General features: G+C 44.7%; 1 protein-coding gene across 3 annotated transcripts in view; it reads right to left on the reverse strand.

Moving 5' to 3' along the window:
• SOS2 (SOS Ras/Rho guanine nucleotide exchange factor 2) overlaps positions 1-11,950 on the reverse strand; it is a 37,871-nt gene extending 25,921 nt beyond the window's left edge. The window contains exons 1-7 of one of the 3 annotated variants that reach the window (XM_033160156.1): positions 11,605-11,950; positions 6,615-6,740; positions 5,199-5,330; positions 3,680-3,844; positions 3,131-3,334; positions 2,028-2,171; positions 514-624 (exon numbers count right to left, since the gene is read on the reverse strand). In XM_033160156.1, coding sequence (XP_033016047.1) covers positions 514-624; positions 2,028-2,171; positions 3,131-3,334; positions 3,680-3,844; positions 5,199-5,330; positions 6,615-6,740; positions 11,605-11,694 — 972 coding nt within the window. In that variant the 5' untranslated portion in view covers positions 11,695-11,950. The remainder of the gene's footprint in view (positions 1-513; positions 625-2,027; positions 2,172-3,130; positions 3,335-3,679; positions 3,845-5,198; positions 5,331-6,614; positions 6,741-11,604) is intronic. The other 2 variants (XM_033160061.1, XM_033160243.1) reach the window with 2 other exon arrangements.
• Between the last annotated feature and the right edge of the window lie 8,073 nt (positions 11,951-20,023).

Here is a 20,023-nt window from a genome sequence, read left to right on the forward strand (position 1 = left end):
AAACAGCCTGGCCCCTTCCACAAGCCCAAGAAGGAGCAGCTGCAAAGAGCTTAGTTATCTACTCCCTCCCAAAAGAATACTTCTTTCCACCTGCCAGTTGCTTTAAGAAGCACAACCAGAGGGGAACATGCCCTGACCACATTCATTGAGTTGCCATATTTCCAAAAGCGAACACCCGGACACAAAATGTTGTTGAGCCAAAGTTGTTAAGCTATCTTTAAAGGAAAATCAGCAAAAATGGCATTGCCGGCATGGCTTGCCATACGTCCGGATTTCCCAAGACATTTTTGCAGATTTCTGCCTGGACAAGGCTTCCCACTAAAGTATTCTAGGTATGTCCAGGAAATTCTGGATGTATGGCAACCCTACTATTCATCAAACAAAGACCTAAAGGTTGCTGTGTTTTGAGTGTAAGTGTGAGTTTATTATTATTACTATCTGTTTATCCTGAGAACCATTTGATTGAAAGGTGGGGTACAAATCCCCTAAAGAGCTACATAAATCCATTCCTACCTGGAAGTGAAGAGCCACAGCAGGTTTAGCCATCAAGTGATTAAAATGTTCATGATATTGCGGTGAAAGGATGTCCTGGGACAAGGTCTCATACGGGTCAAAGGCTTGTTCCTAGGAAAAGAGAGTATGCATTCCAAGTACATTATGGACACAGGGAAAAGCTCATTATGGGGCTGGATGGACTGAGAATTATACAAGGATGGTGGTGGTTATATTGATTCTGCCTTTATGTGGGTAATGGCAGCCCAACCACCTCATCTGAATAGTGTCTCTTGAAGACTGACTGGAGTTGGATATTTCAAATCTACTGAAGAAAGATGGGGAGATCTCTTAAACTGCATCCCAGCAGGTATTTTTCGCTCCATAAGACGCACCTGAACATAAGACGTGCCCAGTTTTTAGAGGAGGAAAGGGGGAACGCCCCGCTTTTTTTGAGGATCAGCTCACAGTTGTGCAGCTTCTTTTGCAAAGAGGAAAAGCCCCGTTTTTATGGGGTTCAACTCACAGTTCTGCAGCTTCTTTAGGAAAGGAAAGGGAGCCGTTTCTACAGTTTCCAGACAGATAATCTAATCAAGCAGTCACATGTCGCTGGGGAAACAAACAACTTCCATCTGCAGAACATTCAACAATGGAGGCTTGGGCAACGGGGCGGGGCGGAAAGGGAGCCTTATCTCTCTCCTAATCGCTTGCTGATCAGCTGTTCAGTGGCTTCCTTTCAACACCTCCTTCTCTCTTTGTAAAAAACACCAAAAAACGCTATCTGCTTTTGGCCCCTGGGCAATTCTGCTGCAGGGACCACGCATTCGCTCCATAAGATGCACAGACATTTCCCCTTACTTTTTAGGAGGAAAAAAGTGCGTCTTATGGAGTGAAAAATACACTACTTTGAGAGGGCTGGGCTCTGAAAAGTAACTAATAAATAACTGGAATACATTAACAGAGTGGACAACTTTATTTAGCTAGTAGGGATATTTGGGAAACACACCTGGATAATGTAAGATTTTGGCCACTACATGCAAAAGACACAAAGAACTTCAATACATTAAGGCATAAGTAACTTCAAAGCATTGCTGCTCCTTCTGATACTGGACATGTACTCTAATATACCTGGCCAACTGTCAGGAATGATGGGTGCTGTAGACAAAAACACCTGGAAAACAGCACATTAGCCCCTTCAGGGCTAAGAATTTAATCAGTTTGTTTTGTACAAGTGTATTTTTACAGAAAGATCTGACAGCAAAGAGAGTCTAATGCAGCCTAAGGCCACCACAGAGGCTTCCTTTCGAAATATAGCAGCCATATTCATCAGACATGTTACTTGTGAGTAAAAGCCACATGTAAGCGGGGATGAGGGTGCTAAGTTCCACTCTCATTTTGCTCTCCGGGAGTTGGAGGGTGAAGTTGGGGCGGGGGGAACTCCGCCGCAGGAGAAACACATTCTAATCCAGGAAGGAATCTGAGCTACAACACTCATGCTCAGCAACCCAACAAACTGAGCGGCTTGGCCAACTCACCTCTGCAAGGTCCTCAAAACAACTTCCAGCCAGGGGGTGGGGACTGCTCTCATCAGTCATTTCCACAGTGTCCTCAATTAACCCCAGGAGCTTTACTGTCAATTCGTGGATATCTGTGATGTTGCTAAATATCATATCAATATCCTAAGGGGAAAAAAATCTCCCTGAATATGCACGCATCTTTCTCCATCCTTATTTAAAAGTTTAGTTGTTTGTGACTGAAAATATATGCCAATTAAATTGATATGAAGGATCAGAAGAAAACGCTGCAGGTCATTATAGAGTTCAAGACTACATTGCAACTCGCAGCATTTTAACAGTCTGCTCCCTTCCCATCCCAGAGAATATTCTTATGATAGGAGATTTGGCCGCTCCTTCATGTACCATCAGAGTTGTAGAAAAGAACTATGGTCCCCTTGCACAGATTGCATACATATTAATAAGGCCTGCATGAAGATTCTTCATGTGCTGTGCCACCAAAATAAACATATTCACAAGGCAATATGCAACCTCTTTTCAGAAAGGCATTTGGGGTTTCATCATTACTGCATCTGTTACACTATACTAGGCTAGGTTTCAATTGTGGTTTCCAAGCATTAATTTTTCATCACTAGTTTTCATTGTTGTATCTGAATGATGTGAACTGCCTTGGTTCCCTGGAGAAAGAAGTAATTCCTTTAAAAAACCAGCAGCCACAGGACTGCCTCTGTCTTTGCCCTCTCTGTTTGGGCCAGAGAAGTAATTCTCTAGGACTTTCATACTGAAATTTCCACAATAAATCTGTGATAAAGGGAGGGATGCACTCTTAAAATGCTGCTGCAACCTACCTCAGTAACTTCCTTTCAGAACTAAGGACTATCATGTGGGGATTTGCCCTCTAGGCCATCATCAAGTTATGGCCAAAGGAAACCACACCAACCAGGAAACTTCTCAACAGTAACAGTCCACAGCCAACAGTCCAGTCCCCTAAAAAGCTTCCAAGTCAGGTGTTCCTTGTGATAGCCAACCTGGTCTCTGCCTCTTCCTACTTCCACCTTGTTTGTGTTTCAAAGCACACAACCGTTTAAACACAAAAGGGTCGGCACAGTAAAAGACTGACTTACATTAGGTGTGAACAGCTTTCTGTTAGACAGGAAGGCTTCTCTAAACACTTTTATTATTAAATTCAGCTCCCGGAGATACTGTCTTTCGTCTGCAATTTCAGTCCTGACCAGGTCATAGTAATTGAGCACACCCGAGGAAGAGGGCTCTTCTTCACAGAGAGAAACCAAGCCAATGTCATCCTGATCAAACATATCCATTAAAACCTAAGAAGAAAACACACATTTTATTCATGCTCGACTTTACTATAATCAAATATGAACTCAATGTCTGATTGCAAGTGACTGAATCCAAGCCAGTCTTACAGAATAATGTTACTATTTTATGGCAAAAGGGTCCACACTCTCTGGGTAGATTCTGGTAATGAAGAAATGTGCCCTATAAAGTTTGTTGCTTACGCAGAAACAATTAGGTTGTTGTTCTTTTTTTAATCATGTCAAGGTGGATTAGTTCTTAAGCAGTAACAAAAAACAAAAATCACAGTCCCATAATGAATCTGGATGTGTATGAAGCGCTTGCCATCTAAGCCCAGGATTTCCACGGCACCTCACCTTATCAGCGCACATCGATACTTTAATGTCCTGCTGCGAGATCTCAAAATGTCGTATGTTGAAAACATAGTTGCCAGCGAGTTTTAAGATGTCCGCCGAAATATACTCCAGGACAGCCACGATATAAAGGGACACATGGTAATCTATTTTATAGCCAAGCACCTCCTGAAATTCAACGCAAAAAGGGGAAGTGTTCAAAAATCACATTGATTTTTCCTCTGATTTAAACAAAGTCAGAAACCTTGGAAAGAAAGGGAGATGACAGAGACATGGATTCCAAGAATGCATTTGAAGGTGGCAGCAACCATTATGAATCATGCCATACAGAATCCCTGCTGCCACAGAACCACCTCCCTGCCTGCACAGGAAGAGGAAGCTGCAACCCCAACCTCTGCTGCCTCCTCCTCCCTCTTGGCAAGGGATTCTTCGGAATCATCCCCCCTGTTTCTGCTCACTTACTTGCTTCATTGCATGCTGAGTCATGACAAAATACACCATGAAGCTTGTGAATTAAAAAAAAAAACTGCCTCACTGCCTTTTATTTAACTGACTGGTTGTTGTTCCTGTTACTATTATTTTTGTATGCCACCTTTGCACAGTTCAAACCATGCTCAAGGCGGATTACAACACGAAATGAATATATAACTGCGATGTAACAAAAGCAGTCATAAACAATAAATACAACATAAAAATACACAACCAAACGGAACAATTTCCACATAAATCAAAAAATGCAAAATAAAGATACAGAAAACCAGCAGCAACAACAACAGTAAAAAAATCCCCCAACCCTGGCAAACACCCCAGCAGCCCATTATTATTATTGTTGTTGTTGTTATTGTTATTAATTTATTTATAAATAGTTACTCAAGGCAACTTGCAAATAAAAATAAGAACTGCTACAAACATAAAGAGAATAATTAAAAAACAATTAAACAGTGATATAATTATTATAATTATTTATTAAATTTCTATACAGCCTATCACCCGAAGATTACAATACAAAAACACAAAAATGCATACCATAATAACGAACAAAAACGATAGCCCCGCATATATGTATAAAAACTATACACATATGTAAAATATATTAAAACCATACAGATAATTACAATAAAAGCCGCACGACACCTGCCCTTTAATTAAAAGCAGTCCGTTCCCAAAAGCCTGTTGGGACAAGAAAGTCTTCACCTGCTGGCAGAAAGGCAACCAGGCAAGAGGCAGTCTAGATTCTTTACAGTGGGAGTTCCAAAGTCCGGGAGCAGCCACCGACAAGGCCCTCTCCCATGTCCCCACCAAGTGGGCCTGTAGGGTGGCAGGGCTGAGTGAAGGATGTCCCCAGAAGAGCTCAAAACCCAGGTAGGTTTGTATGATGGAGTACAGATAGCTTGGAACTGTTGGGTTGTTGTTGTTTTTTTAATATAAATTTGGGGCATGACTTGCTTTTAAAAGTTTCTGGAATTTAATAGAGATTGAAAATGGGATTTTAAACCAGCTGGTAGCTCTCAGTGCAACATACCTTTAATAAAGGATGTATTTTGTCCACAGGCAGCAAGAGGGGGCTTCTTCGTTTCCGCTTCTCAATAGCGGACTGTGCGTCTGCAATCGCCCACTTATCAATGGGGTGAGGAAACGTCTTTTGAACTCGCTCCTGCACAAATGTAAAAAATGGGTTTTAAAACAGCTGCTGGATTCTAAAAGGAAAAGCTGGCGCATGCACACACCCCGTCCCACAGTTTCTTTCAGAGGCCAACAATAGCATGGGAATTATTTCTTTGAGGCCGTATCCCTCTCCTCCCCACAGCCTTCTGCAACCAAACCTTTCTCTCAAATTGCTTCTCAAAAACCTATTATTAAGTTTTCCCTGCACAAAGACAAACCACAGTGGAGTAAACCAAGTACAATACAGTGGAACCTCGAGTTGCGGATGTAATCCGTCCCGGAGGCATGTCCGCAACTCGAAGCGTTCGCATCCAGAAGCGTCGCATCTGCGTGTGCAGCGTGATTTAGCACTTCTGCGCATGCAGCGAAACCCAGGAGTAACCCGTTCCGGTACTTCCGGGTTGCTGCGGGACGCAACTTGAAAAGACGTAACCTGAAGCGGACGCAACATGAGGCATGACTGTATGAGAAAATGTGTGTTCTATCACAGTTCTTCTACGGGTTTGTTCACAGAATCATAGAATCTTGGAAGGGACCCCCAAGGGTCATCTAGTCCAACCCCCTGCAATGCAGGAATCTCAGCTACAGCATCCATGACAGATGGCCATCCAACCTCTGCTTAAAAACCTCCAAGGAAGGAGAGTCCACCACCTCTCGTGGGAGTCTGTTCCACTGCTGGACGGCTCTTACTGTCAGAAGGTAATCTGAAGCCATTGGTTCGAGTCCTACCCTCCAGAGCAGAAGAAAACAAGCATCCTCCCTCCTCAATGTGACAGCCCTTAAGATATTTGAGGATAGCTATCCTATCTCCTCTCAGTCTCCTCTTTTCCAGGCAAAACATACCTAGCTCCTTCAAGCACTCTTCATATGACAACAGAAAAGCAGTTTCTCCTGTACAGTATATGTTTTGCCAAATGCAGCTCACTGAACACAAGGGCTTGCAGTCAGAGCAAAGCAACTCTCCAACCCTTGCACTGCTTTGTGCTCAGAAGACACTGTGGATTAATACATTCCTGCCGCAGAAGACAACTGCACATGCTGCCCAGTTCCTTAAACCAGGGCTTTGTCTGTTCCACAGATCTGCACCTGCACAATGCAAGCATAATTTTCAGTGTCTATTTTCTTAGTCCAGGGAAGCAGACCACATTCTCTCCAGCACGCTTGCTCCTGTCATGATTCAGCTTGGATTGCAGTAAAGGCTTTTCAGTTCCTCTTTCTCCTACCAACATTGTTTTGTAAGGAAACACCTGGGCCTTTCCCCTCGCATTCGTACCTCTACATCTTGAAAAGTCCGTGGCTGTGCAATGCATAGCTTGTTTAGCAACTGAAGGATTAACTCCTCGATGTAGTAGAGGGAATCTTCCTTGGCTGAAAGGTTGGGGTGGACTTGCTGCTGTACCTGCACAAAGATTTTATTTTAATTCAGACAGAAAACAGAGCGACAGAGATACTGACAACAAGGCCCTGCTCATCATTTCAAGCCCCCAGTTTCTTCAGCATATCCCAAAACAAAATGTGAGAAAATGAATTCCTATGCAGTGATAAAAGTTACATTTTACTTCATTAACTAAAAGTCTATAACCACCTCTCTCCCTAACTGTCCATAGCCTTGGTCTGCGAAAATGACAATGATGTGCTGCTAAAGAATTGCCAGTCATTCAGCAAGTTCTTTTAACAGAGAACCATCCAATTACAGTATGTCCCTTATTCTAATCTAGGAAACAGAAACTAACTCAGTGGTTCTGCTGAGACTATGAGGAGGCAAAAGGGATCAAAGTGTCCAATTAAAATAGAAGAAGTTAAACATAATTGCTTAAGTACAGACTGTTTATTTTGAAATCTCTTACATGAGAACGAAGTTAATAGTTACTTATAACTATTTATAAAATTTCTGACAGGCTCAGAAACTCTTAAAGCAGCCAGCCCTGTTCTGTCCATTAGACACACTATCAAGGAGGAGAACTGTGCAGATGAACTTAAGAAATCAAGCCTTGGCAGTGTGGTGTAGTTAATTGCCACTCCAGCTACTTCCCTGACATAAACATTTAGCAGTGTTACAGCAACTTGTTCCTTAAGTTGTTAATTTCTTCCTTCCCCCCTGAGTTTTCTGCTGATGTGTACTTTGTGCTGGGAAAAATATATTGTCCTTCTCCCATGCTCCCTTATTTGCATATAGCTTTCCCCTGATGAACGTCTCCACCCATCTGCGTCCTTGACATGCGTCTTCTATCAAGCTTGGACTGCCATTAGATTTTAGGTCTCAGGGCAGATGAAAGGTTCTGTTGGGTGTGAATAGATTGCAATGTTTGAGAAGTCTAAAACATATAAACACAAAGTTAGTATAGGCTTAGAGGAAACAAAGATGAGGAACTGAATTGAAAACCTGCTCTGGTATTGGCTGAGGAAGACCCAAAACACTTCAGTGTTCATTTTCAGCTACTATAATTTTTTTTCTAGACCGCCCGCCATCCAATGATCACGGGGAGGTACACAACAATATAAAAAAACAAAATAATAATAATGCAGACCTATACACTGTAAAGCATATTATGCAATGGAGTCATCTCCAGAACTCCAGTGTCAGCCGAGCTGTCTCTCGGTATGTTCTTTTGCAGGGCGACCCTATACATGTTTACCCAGAAGTAAAAGTTCAGTGTGGCTTACTCCCTGGCAAAAAGGCATAGGACTGAAGCTTTGCTTTGAAATACCTGATGCTCTGTGCTTGTGGAAGCTCAATTCATTCATAAAAATTGGTAAAGCTACATTTAAAAGTTACTTTAACTTGGAAAGAATAGTGAATTTGCATGTGTATGGATCTTATAGAGGTCAATGGGTTCTAAGCCGAAATAAATCTGTACACAATGGCAACCAATACTGTATGTACTCAGTCAGCCCATACTTTCGAATGGATCTGAAATATCTACTACCAGACTTTCCCCCAAAAAGATGTCATTTTAAAATGCCTTAAAAACAGTTTGCCATGTATAAAATCAAAGGTTTATTTGTTTAGATAAACTACAGCTACTTGTGTGGAAAAAGGAACTATTGCTTTCTATTTATTTATTGAGAAGACATTCCATCAGCTGACTCACACTAAACTACCACCGCTGAATCCCTTTCTGGGCCCCCAAAATAGGCTGAGGACATATGTTTGCTGCTGCTGCTGCTGCCCTGTTAAAGATAAATCAGATCACAGCCTGGTGAATTCCTGCATGAGATTCCCAGGAAGCCTTGATTTAGTTGCTCTTTACTCAAAAGAAAATTGGAATGGAAATGCAATACCGGTAGGAATGAATCTACAAGGGTAAAATTTCAACACATTTCAGTCCTGAACCCAGTGGGACTTATTTCCAAGTAATCATGCAACAGAACAAATGTGGTATCTTACTTTCATTGATTTGTTTTAAAATAATGGTCTCTATACACCTGCTGATTTATGTTCAAGCCATCACTGAAGGATGTATTAGTAGTCTTCTCATTCCTCCTACTCTGTTTCTCAGATAGAGTACACAATTTTTTACAGCCATACTAATGTCTGGAGCTGCTATAAGAACACCTGCCTGGGTAGCTCACCCTCAGAATGGAAAGGAAAAACATGCAGTATATGGCTACTAGAGGTACAAATCAGTTTACAATAAACACAGTTGCATATGACATTCTCCTGCACTTCAAGAAAAAATAACAGTGCTTGATCGTCTGTTAGTATACTTTTGCAAAAGAAACAAAGATGAAAGGTTGTTTCTGAACATCTGGTGGAGTTCCTAGCACTCATCATTTCCCTTCCAATCTGACACTCAGCATTTGCTCTTTAACCAGCGGAAAGTGCTTTCGAGGTTCCCCCGTTCCTCTTCCCCCTTTTTCAGAAAGAGGGGGGAAGAATATAAAAAAGCACCCAGAATTACACAGCAGTCTCTTTTGCGAAAGTGTTTTGATACAAATTTATCCAAAAGTCTTTTGTTCAAATTCAGTCTAGAGTTTTGCCAGAAGTGGGTGGGGAATGCCTGTTACAAAATTGTAACTATGCAACAGCTTTGCCTCAAGCAGACAAAATAATTCTGAGCGATTTGCCAGTCTCCTGTGCCTGGAGACTGACTGGTGCTGGGCTCATAGTAAGCAACACAAATCCTGCACATATATGAAAAGGGGTAACAGACATTTGTGCCATGATGGAAATGGTGCAGATATGATCATCTTTGTGTGTGTGTGTGTACACAATGACAATTGCGCTTTTTTCCTGTGTGCATTGGACATACTGGGCATGGAAGATACTGCGTAAATACAAAAATGGGGGCTGTAACATATAGGTGGATGTTCTACAAAGAATGGAGTATTTTGATTGAAGAATATGTGCACAGTGCTTGCAATAAGCAAACTTGCATATTTAGGAACAAAGGCAGGAGAGTGGAGAGTATTTGCTACAGGTCACTGGTGCTACTGTTTGTGCAGAGGAGAGTGAGCATGTGTCACAGTAAAGGACCATCACAATTTGAAGATGGGAGCCAACACCTTGTCTTTGAGAAACCCCACAATCTGATCCCTTTATTTTTTTAAAAAAAGCTTCGGCCTCACCTATGGTATACATAACCTTGGAAATGTTATTTATTATAAGCTGTTCACAACCCAAATGTCCCAGAGTAGGAATATATACACAATCTGAAACAATGACATCAAAGCAGCAGAGAGCAAACGACTTCAGTTACAAATATCCCGTTGCAGGGGAGCAAGGAGAGAAGCAGGGGCATAAACAGAAACGTGCTCAATTCTTCTCCCCACCCTTCCACCGAAGCCTGGGCAAAATTGTGCATCTTGGGAAGAAAACTGCAGAGTGATGGAGGGTGCAAGGAGATTGCTGTGTTGGGACCGTGGGTGGTTGGGGGGGGGGGTGGCAGGTGTGTGGAGAGAGATCCTAAGGGGCAAAACAGGGCTGTGGACACGGGGAAGGTGCGTCCGGATGGGCTCACCTTGAAGGAGAAGCGGGATGCAGCTGCCTTGCCCATAACATCTGGAGACCCCCATCAGAGCCCAAGACAGCTGGACTGGCTGGGGCTGATGGGAGTTGTAGTTCAGAATGCCAGGCGGGTACAGGCTCTTTTTGGGTGGAGGTGAGGGAAACACTCGTGTTTAGGGAGGGTTTCTGGGGCAACCAAAAATTTGTCTATTTTATTTGAACGTCTATTTCAGCCTTCCCAAGGAGAGGCGAAATTGGGCAATGGTGCCTTGACATGAGGCTAGCGTTCCGTTCTGGTAGATAACAGGTACAGGTGCTTTTCTTCTTAGGGCAGTGATGGCCAAACTTAGCCCTCCAGCTGTTTTGGGACTACAACTCCCATCACCCCTAGCTAACAGGACCAGTGGTCAGGGATGATGGGAATTGTAGTCCCAAAATTGCTGGAGGGCCAAGTTTGGCCATCACTCTTCTGGGGGGGAGGAGGGGAAGGTGCCAGTACCCTTGAGGACCCCCAGGTTATAAAGCACTGAAGATACATATCGAATTGTTCTCAACGCTATACTGTTTTCTAGTTCTACCACACACACATACACACACCACCCGATAGTTTTTGGACACGGTAGTATACTTTTATAAGCACAAAAAAAAATTAGTTGTGGAGACAGCGAGGGGGCGGGGAACTCAGAGAGGATTGGTATCTGAAGAAGTGTGCATGCACACGAAAGCTCATACCAGGAACAAACTCAGTTGGTCTCTAAGGTGCTACTAGAAAGAATTTTCGATTTTGTTTTGACTATGGCAGACCAACACGGCTACCCACCTGTAATCAGAGAGGATTATTATGGGGTGGGTGGGTGCAGGTCTCCGTGGGTGTGCCCGCAGGTGCGCGCGAGGCGCCTCTGAGGTAAACGAAGGCAAGGGCTGAGGAGAGGGCAGAGGGGCCGCCTGATTGGAGGAAGAGGACGAGAGGGGCGTTCCCTAGAGGGACTGGACCGGAGGCTGGCGCCCCCACCCCACCCGCCCCACGAACCTTTCCGTGAGGTAAACTGGGAGGCAGGCGAGTGCTAGGGGGGGGAGGGGGAGCGCTCGGCGGATTGGGCGGTGGGATCCCGTTGCCTAGGAGACGACGTTGTCGCCGGGGTAACAGAGGGCTCCCGCCGCCGCCGCCGCCCCCACCACCCGCCGCCCAGGTGCGCGCGCAAGAGAGACCGACAAGAGACAGACGGAGGGAGAGAGAGAGAGAGGGGTGCGCGCGCATGACGGGGCGCCCGCCGGCGGAGAAAAGGGAGTCTCGGAGCGAGAGCGACCGACTGACCTTGCGCAGGGCCGGCACGAGGAGCCCCCGCCATTTCTGCCCGTTCTCCTCGCTGAGGAACTCGTAGGGGGGCGGCTGAGGCGGCTGCATAGCCCCCTTCCTTCCCTCCCCCTCGTGAGGAGCGGGGGGAGGGGCGCTCGCGCTCACCCCCTCCCCGGCCCTGGCTACCCGCCGGCGAGGCCCAGCCCAGCCAGCCGCGGTCACATCCGCGTCTCCCCCAGGCCGCCGGCCCCGCCGCAAGCCGCAGCAGGCGCCGCCTCCGCCGCCGCCGCTCCGCTTTCCCAAGCCTGGGCCGCGGCCGCCTCCGTCCCGGACAAACTGCGCAGGCGCAGCGGCCGGCCTCTGGTATTTTTTCCCCCTCTCCTCCTCATTCTCCTTCTTCCCCCCTCCCCCTCAAGCTAGGCCTCGCCTCGCCCTCTAGCGGCCCAAGCGGGGAAAGGCAGGGGAGGAAACCTAGAGGCGGGTGCCAATCAAAAGGGGGCGGATCCTTCAAGAACCTGAAGAGGGTCGGGGCCGCAAGGAAAAGGAGTGTAGATCGCTTTGCAGAAAGTGAAAGCGGTGACGTCGTCCCGCAGGCTTGTCCGACTTGCCCTGCAAGTGTTGGGGAACTATCCTGGCATAGGGCTATAAAGGGTACGTATTTAGGGACGGAGCAGTGTTGCCACCATTGTTCTGGCAAAATACAGGGCGGGGTGAGGGGGATTTCCCCCCTATCTGGTGCTGAAGTGACTTCAAAGTACATTAATCCATTACAATCTATTGCAGCCTAACAGAAAGACCCCTCTGGAATTTGTGACACATGCACGCGCACACAGACCTACACATGAATTTGCAAAGCTGTGCTTGGCTACTCAGAGCTTAAATGCATGACCTTTCACACACTCCTTCAAGCTCATGCATTTGGAGAGGACCCCTAACAGAGAGAGAGAGAGAGAAGACCTGAAATTCAGGACAAAACTATCAATACGGAATGTAGCATTTTACATGGACATATGGGACAAGGTGGCAACCCTAGGAGGGGGCAGCTTCAGCTGCTCCAAAATTCCAATGCAGATGGACTGTTGATAGGGCTCTTTAGGGCACCTTGCAGCAGACAGCCGGCATGGTCGATAGTGTTAACTTCTACTCCAAGGACACTTCCATACTGTAACTATTTTGGGGTGAGAACCAGTTGTGTACCTGCAGGTTCAGGTTGCGCACTTAAAAGTTGATTGGGAGTTCACCACAGGACTTTGCAGTAAGGAAGCAGAGGTCAAAGTGCACTGGAAAGCACTTGCTTGACACAATGCCATCTATCATTTCTGCAAACAAAGCAGAATGAATGCTCAGTAAAAACTGTTAACATAGTCTGCTGAATCAGGCCAATGATCAATCTAGTCCAGCATCTTGTTCTCACAGTGTCCAACCCAATGCCTCAATGGGAAACCAAGCAGGAGGACATGAGTGCAGCAGCTCTCTGCCCACCTGTGATACCCAGCAATTGGTATTAAGAGGGGTACTGCCTCTGACAATGGAGGCAGGACATGAACATCATGGGCTAGTACCTTTGGATAGCCTTGTCTTCCATGAATGTGTCTAATCCTGTTTTAAAGCCATCCAAGTTAGTGGCCATCACTGCCTCCTGTGGGAGTTCCATAGTTCAACTATGCTGTGTGAATAAGTACTTTATGTAATGTGAAGCTTCCAATATTCAGCTTCATTGAATATCCATGAGATTTGAGAGAGGGGGAAAATCTTCTCACTCCACTTTCTCCAAGCCATACATAATTTTATACACCTCCATCATATCACTTCTTGCCTTTTCTCTGAGCTAAAAAGTCCCAAACGCTCCAACCTTTCTTCATAGGGGAGTCCCTCCATTCTCTTGATCATTTTGCTTGCTCTTTTCTGATCCTTTTCAAACTCTACACTGTCATTTTTTAATGAGAACTGTGCACAGTATTCCAAATTTGGCCACACCATAAGATTTGTATAACAACATTATATTGACAGTTTTATCTTTGGTTCCTTTCCTAATGATCCCTAGCATGGAATTTACCTTTTTCACAGCTACTGCACATTGTACTTGCTGTCATCATCTAACCTCCTCGTAAACTTTTTGGAAACAAATTAGGATGAATATTCAATAAACGGGTTATCTGGAAGTTACCCAATAACATTTGCAGTGTTGCAGGTCCCCGTGCTAGCTGTAGTAGAAATAACCATGAGGTGAATGCGTAGGTGGCATTGTATTTTGTTAACATTTGGATAAAAGTGTGTACTAGAGGTTAGCAGTTGATGATCCCAGGGTTAAATCCAGGCACAGGCCCTGTGGATCCTGCAGTTGCCAACACAGGGACAAGTAGGGGTATGGAATGAGCAGCATTCATAGTATAAACAGCTGGGTTGGTTGCCAGTTTGTTTCTTGGCCCAATTCACAGTGCTCACAATGTTTAAAGCCACAAGTGACTCAGGATTCAAATATCTGACAGACTGCCTCCTTTCCTACAGACCCTCTCAGGTGTTAAGATTGGCAGAAGGGGTCTGCTTGGTAGTTTGGGTGGGACAGCTGCCTGAGAGCATGTTCTCTGTGATGGCTAATAATAATAATAATAATAATAATAATAATAATAATAATAATTTATTTATAACCTGCCCATCTGGCTGGGTTTGCCCAGTGGTGGAATTCCCACTCCATAGGTGTGTCCAGCCCTTTCATGTAGTTTTTATGATTTCATAAACTTTATTTCGCTAGCCAAAGGCCATGGCATCGTTCACAGAGGGAACAAAAGGAAAAACAGCAATAACCATAAAAACATTTAGCACTACCGGTGCAATAAACCACAGTCATGTCTCCTAGAGATTATTTGTTGCATAAGATAGAATAGCAGGGAAATCTCAGGTAAAATATGCCAGTTTAAATGTCTGAGTCCCTTTTGCAGTTGACAGCTATTTTATCTAGCTCTTTTCTCCTGATCTTCTTAGCTGCCAACGCGTATAATGCCACTTTATAAGTTACAAAGTCATCAGTATCGCTCAGCAGCCATTTCACCCTTTCCACTCTGTTAGAGTGTATTCCATTCGTAAGCAGGGGTTTTATAAATCTGTCTCTTGGATCTATGTATAGCGGGCATTGCAATAAATAATGGCACAGATCCTCTACACAGGGTTACCCACATATACAAAGTCTCTCCTCATACTGTACTTTGCCGTACCGACCATCCAAAACCATCGAGGGCATTGATTGGAATCCTAATTCTGTAAAAGTGATTCTTAGTACGGCAAGTGGGGGCTTTGTCAGATAGCTAGCTTGGGTGTGCTCTGTCTTAATAAGTGGGAATCATGGTGAACTTTTGGTAGAGGCAATCGTGGATAAATCCCTTTCTGCATTGGACCTAAAGAGACAATCTTTGGAACATTTTTAGTTAAAGTATTTTATGCTTACTGTGTGATCTGTTCATTACAAGAGGGGTATATAGCGAGGCATGCAGTTTGCAAGTGGACTAAACATGTTAAAAGGATCTATCATCCTAGTTTCCTCCCATATTAACATAAAGATGTAATCAAATCACTCAAGGGACGGGAGTCTTGGATGGGAGTCTTGGACTCCTTAGTCCTGTACTTGGTTCCAGTTTTTAAAGGGACATATACAGAGAATTCCCTGTATATGCAGGGAATAGATACTAAATACAGATGTGTGCAATTACTGTTGCATGTGAACATCGATCTACACACGGCAAAGACACAGGTGCCTGCAAGCAGGTACTTTCTTCTCTCCAAGCAGCTCAAGACAGTGTACATGGCTTTCCCTATTTTATCCACACAATGAACCAATGAGGTAGTTGGGGGGAAAGTTGGGCACAGTTTGGCTCAAAACTCACCCAATGAGATTTATGGCAAAACAGGGGTGTAACCTGGAGTTTCCTGGTGTTAGTATTCACCACCTCTTACTGTTATAGGATTTATAACTAGTGAAGTGGAATTTAGAGTTTACATCTGGGGCTTCCCCTACTGAGGTTTAGTTTGTAATGTTATTTCATTTCCTATATCAGGGATTAATTGTTTCGTTTTTCTCAGGGCCAATGTGGTCTGCAGATGATGGAATGTATTTTGCCCTGCAACCTGCCTCTCTCACAAGTTAACTGTGCTACTGAGCCAAGTTTCAGATTTTGTTATTAATTTGGAAAAGCCTAAACAATTTAGGGCCAGCTTATCTAAAATAATGAGTTAAAATAATGACTTATTCCATATAGACCTGCTTGTTCACTAAAATACTCAGCCTACAGAGGCCTGGCAAAGCCTACTGAGGTTTACTTCACAGCAATTTGGAGAAGGGCCTTCTCTGCAGTGGGCCCCTGTGTGTTGAATGATCTCCCCAACGAGGTATAAAAGGTAAAGGGACCGCTGACCGTTAGGTCCAGTTGTGGACGACACTGGGGTTGTGGCGCTCTTCTCACTTTACTAGCCAAGGCAGCCAGCGTACAGCTTCCGGGTCATGTGACCAGCATGACTAAACCACTTCTGGTGAACCAAAGCAGCACATGGAAACGCCGTTTACCTTCCTGCCGGAGCGGTACCTATTTATCTACTTGCACTTCGTGCTTTCAAACTACTAGGTTGGCAAGAGCAGGGACCAAGCAATGGGAGCTCAGCCCGTCACGGGGATTCAAACCGCCGACCTTCTGATTGGCAAACCCTAGACTCTGTGGTTTAACCCACAGCGCCAGAGAGATATGACTCCACAACTTAATTTTGTGGAGTTTCAGATCTATGGATGAAGGGTGGTATACAAATTTAATAAATAAAATAAAAACAAACGAATTATTTGTTATTTGGCAGTGAATCAGATCAACCAGGTATTGTTATGTGACTTCTTACCACAGTGTCGTTGTTTTAATAACCCTGTGCATCAGGTCATTGTGCATTATAAATTGTGATGGTTCCCATTTTGGGTCCTTGTAAAACAGTTAATTGCATTGGTAATTTTCTCTGGTGCTTCTCATCTCTTCAGTTCATTTGGGGCAATGTCTTTTTGCTGTTGTTTGTTTATTTGTGTGTCCTTATAAAAACATGGTCATTTATTGCTTTATATTATGCCTACTTCTTTAAGCAACAAACTTTCTGACATCAAAATTGAAACAGATACACATGGAAAAGAGAGACCACTGCTGTTGTTATATGTGTACAGTACTGTATATTGAATGCTGATCCTAGGCAAGCCCTACTTGAAACTGACCTTCAAGCCTCATATCAGTCACGCTGTGGCCTAGGGACAAAAACACCAGCTTTCCTTTGATTGACCACTATTCAGCAACCTGGTCCATCAACAGGGTGACCAACCCTCCAATCCATAAACCAGCTGAGCAACCTTAACACCACACTTTAAGAGTTCCATTAATGGAAATAGTTATTAGTTACCTCCTCCTAAAGTTAGTTTCCATAGAAAGCAAATTGTAGTCCTGCCTATTAGAACAGCCAAAGGCTTAGTTTCTGTGCCTGAATGGCAACCACAAAGAAGTCTATGCCCAGTTCTAGAGCCCTGGACTAATGCCTTCTTATCGTATAATAACCTGAATGGCTGGAGCAGAAAAGGCAATGATGTCATAGACCTGCTACTGAAGCTTCTAGAACAAAGGCAGTTGGAGTGAGAACATGAAGACCACTACAGGGAGAGAGTTGGTGACCACCTAATCCAGAGCTGTTGTTTTGTCATAAGGGCCATGATTCCAGCTGGCTGTAAATAGAAAACAAGAAACACAAAAAGTCTGCTACCCATCCAGACAATGATGCCATCTACATACAAGTCGCAGCCCTGATGAAAAGAATAAAACAACCCCCGTGAAGTGGGATCAGACAAGGTAGCTCTCATGTTTCCTTTATAGCTTTTTAAACTAAAGGTGGAGATTGGCAAGAGGTAGATACTTGGCTTGCCAAATCTGCACCTGTGGGCCTCAAGTGTCTACTGTAGCAGTTTGTAGGTGAAAGGAAGAATGGATGACTCTGAACCTGCATTTGACCAAGTAATCCCTGGAAATGAAGAAATGCTAGGTGCTGAGGAACAGAAACATAATCCTGAACTTAATGAGAATTGGAACCGGATGTGCCCACCGGAGAGTGAAACATATTTTAGGAAACAATCTCGCAGCAGCAGCCCTCACATCCTAGGCCAGGAACAGGCTATTAGTTTACTTGAAGAGACAAAACAACCTGTTGTGCAAGACTCCAGCTATGAGAGTGAACAAGTGGAGAAACTGGAATCTTGGCATTGCAGTCAGCAGTCCATTCATGGCCAGAATCCGCAGAGCAGAAAATCTTCCCAAGGGAAGGCCTTGGACAAAACTGAATTAATGGAGGGACGGTGTTGGATCAGCGAAAAAACAGGCATAAAAATGATATCTGGCAGTCAGCAAACTAGTTTTGTTTGGGGCCCAGAAACACTTGAAGAAATTCTGCGTCCTTTTCATGAGGCTGCAATAAGCAGGGCTGCTTATGCAAATACAAAGGTAGAACCACCTGTAGCTCAAGACTCTCACCACAGTATTCAACAACCAGAGGAGCAAGAATCAAGACGGGCTAGTCAACTACCTATAGCAAACGAGTCTCGCCACAGTATTCCACAAGAGGCAGAGAGAAAGGAATCAATAAAAGGTAGGCAACAGACTGCAGTACACGAATCTCGCTGCAGTATTCAGCAGCCAGAGGGAAAGGAATCAAGGCAAATTAGTCAACAGGCTTTAGAAGGAGAATCTTGTTACATTACTCAACAGCCAAAAGAGCAGGAGTCCAAGACTGGCAACCAGCTACCAATAAGACAGGAGTCCTACCAAATGCCAGAAGATAAACGAATAAAGAAACTGAAAAAAATGCACAAAAATAGAACTGACCAGGCACAGCAGACAGATAGTGCAGAATCTCTGAAAAGAGAACTGTTTGAAAAGAGTCTACAGACAGATAGCCATGGCACTTCAACAATTAGAGCAACAAATGAATTGCAAGGTTCATGCCATTGCAGCCAGCAGTCTAATTTACAAAAAATTGATCAGGAGAGTTTTCCAGTTCAGTTACAAGATCCCTCTTTGGGTGGACAGCCCTCTGAAGCACCTGAGATTTACCATTGCAGCCTCCCACATGAACTTTCCCCCAAGCAGTTTGATGTTCAAGAGCTCCACCGTGGCAGTCTTCCTGCTCATTTACAACATGAGGTACAAGAATTCCGTCGGAGTAGCCTCCCTGTGGAATTGCAAGATTCCCTCCGCAACAGCAAGCAGGTTGAAATTCAAGAGCTCCGTTATAGCAATATCCTCGCTGCAGTGGAAGATCTTGGGGAAACTCCTCTGGAGGCTGAGGAAGAGAATTTTCAGAGCAGTCCCCCGCTTGAACTGGAAGTATGCCACCAACCTAATCAACAGGATATTGAGCAGGACTCCCAGCCTGACAGCCAGAAGCCCCAAGAGACAGAATGCAAGGTGGATCGTGAAACTGAGACCGAGGGGCCCACTGCTTTGGATAGTAAGACAGCACCATTGAAGCAAAAGGCCTCATTTGCTCAGCAAACATATAGCATCATTTCATTTGAGGAATCTACCTGGCTAAACAGAAGATCTGGCAAATTAATAAGAAACCTCAGTCAGCAGACTGATTGCAGTTGGCTCCAGGCTAATAAAGAGAGAGAAAAGAAGCTTGGTGAAACAGGGGTTCAAAAATCAACCTGTCCCAAGTCTGAAAAAGAAATACAAGCGCCTGCCTGGAAGGATATTGAGAATCCTATGGAAAATGACCCCTGGCTGGTCAGAAAACAGTCTGCTGTGTCTCAGAAAGACAGTGAAGTCTTCATTGCACTCAAATCTCGAAAGGGCAGTGAAATGCAAGAGTACTTGAAGAGCACTGGACAGCCCAGCATTCCTGAGAACTGGAGGGACACTGAGATGCCAATTTCCCTCCAGTCCCAGATAGGAAGTGGACAACCTGCTGCTCTTGAAATGCCAAAGGACAGTGAACAGCCCGAGTTCACTGGACCTGAGCAGGCAAGTGATCTGTCCACTGTGCCTGAGTTGCTGCAGAGAGATAAACAGCTCTTCATGCTTGACTCACAGAGGGGTAGCCAACAGTCCCTTGTGCTGGAATCCAAGCTGGATAGTGAACAGCCTGCTGTGCCTGAGTCCTGGGTGGGCAGTCAAGAGCCTGTTATGCCTGAGCCCGAGAAACACAGCCAACCACCTTCTGCAGCAGTGTCCCGGAGAGGAAGTGAGCAGCCTGTTGTGCCTGAGTCCCGGAAGCACAGTGAACTCCCCACCCTGCCTGAGTCTCAGAAAGACAGCAAACCACCTTCTGCAGCAGTGTCCCGGAGAGGAAGTGAGCAGCCTGTTGTGCCTGGGTCCCGGAAACACAGTGAACTCCCCACCCTGCCTGAGTCTCAGAAAGACAGCCAACCACCTTCTGC

The sequence above is a fragment of the Lacerta agilis genome, chromosome 1 (genome assembly GCF_009819535.1).
Source record: "Lacerta agilis isolate rLacAgi1 chromosome 1, rLacAgi1.pri, whole genome shotgun sequence".
NCBI lineage: Eukaryota > Metazoa > Chordata > Lepidosauria > Squamata > Lacertidae > Lacerta > Lacerta agilis.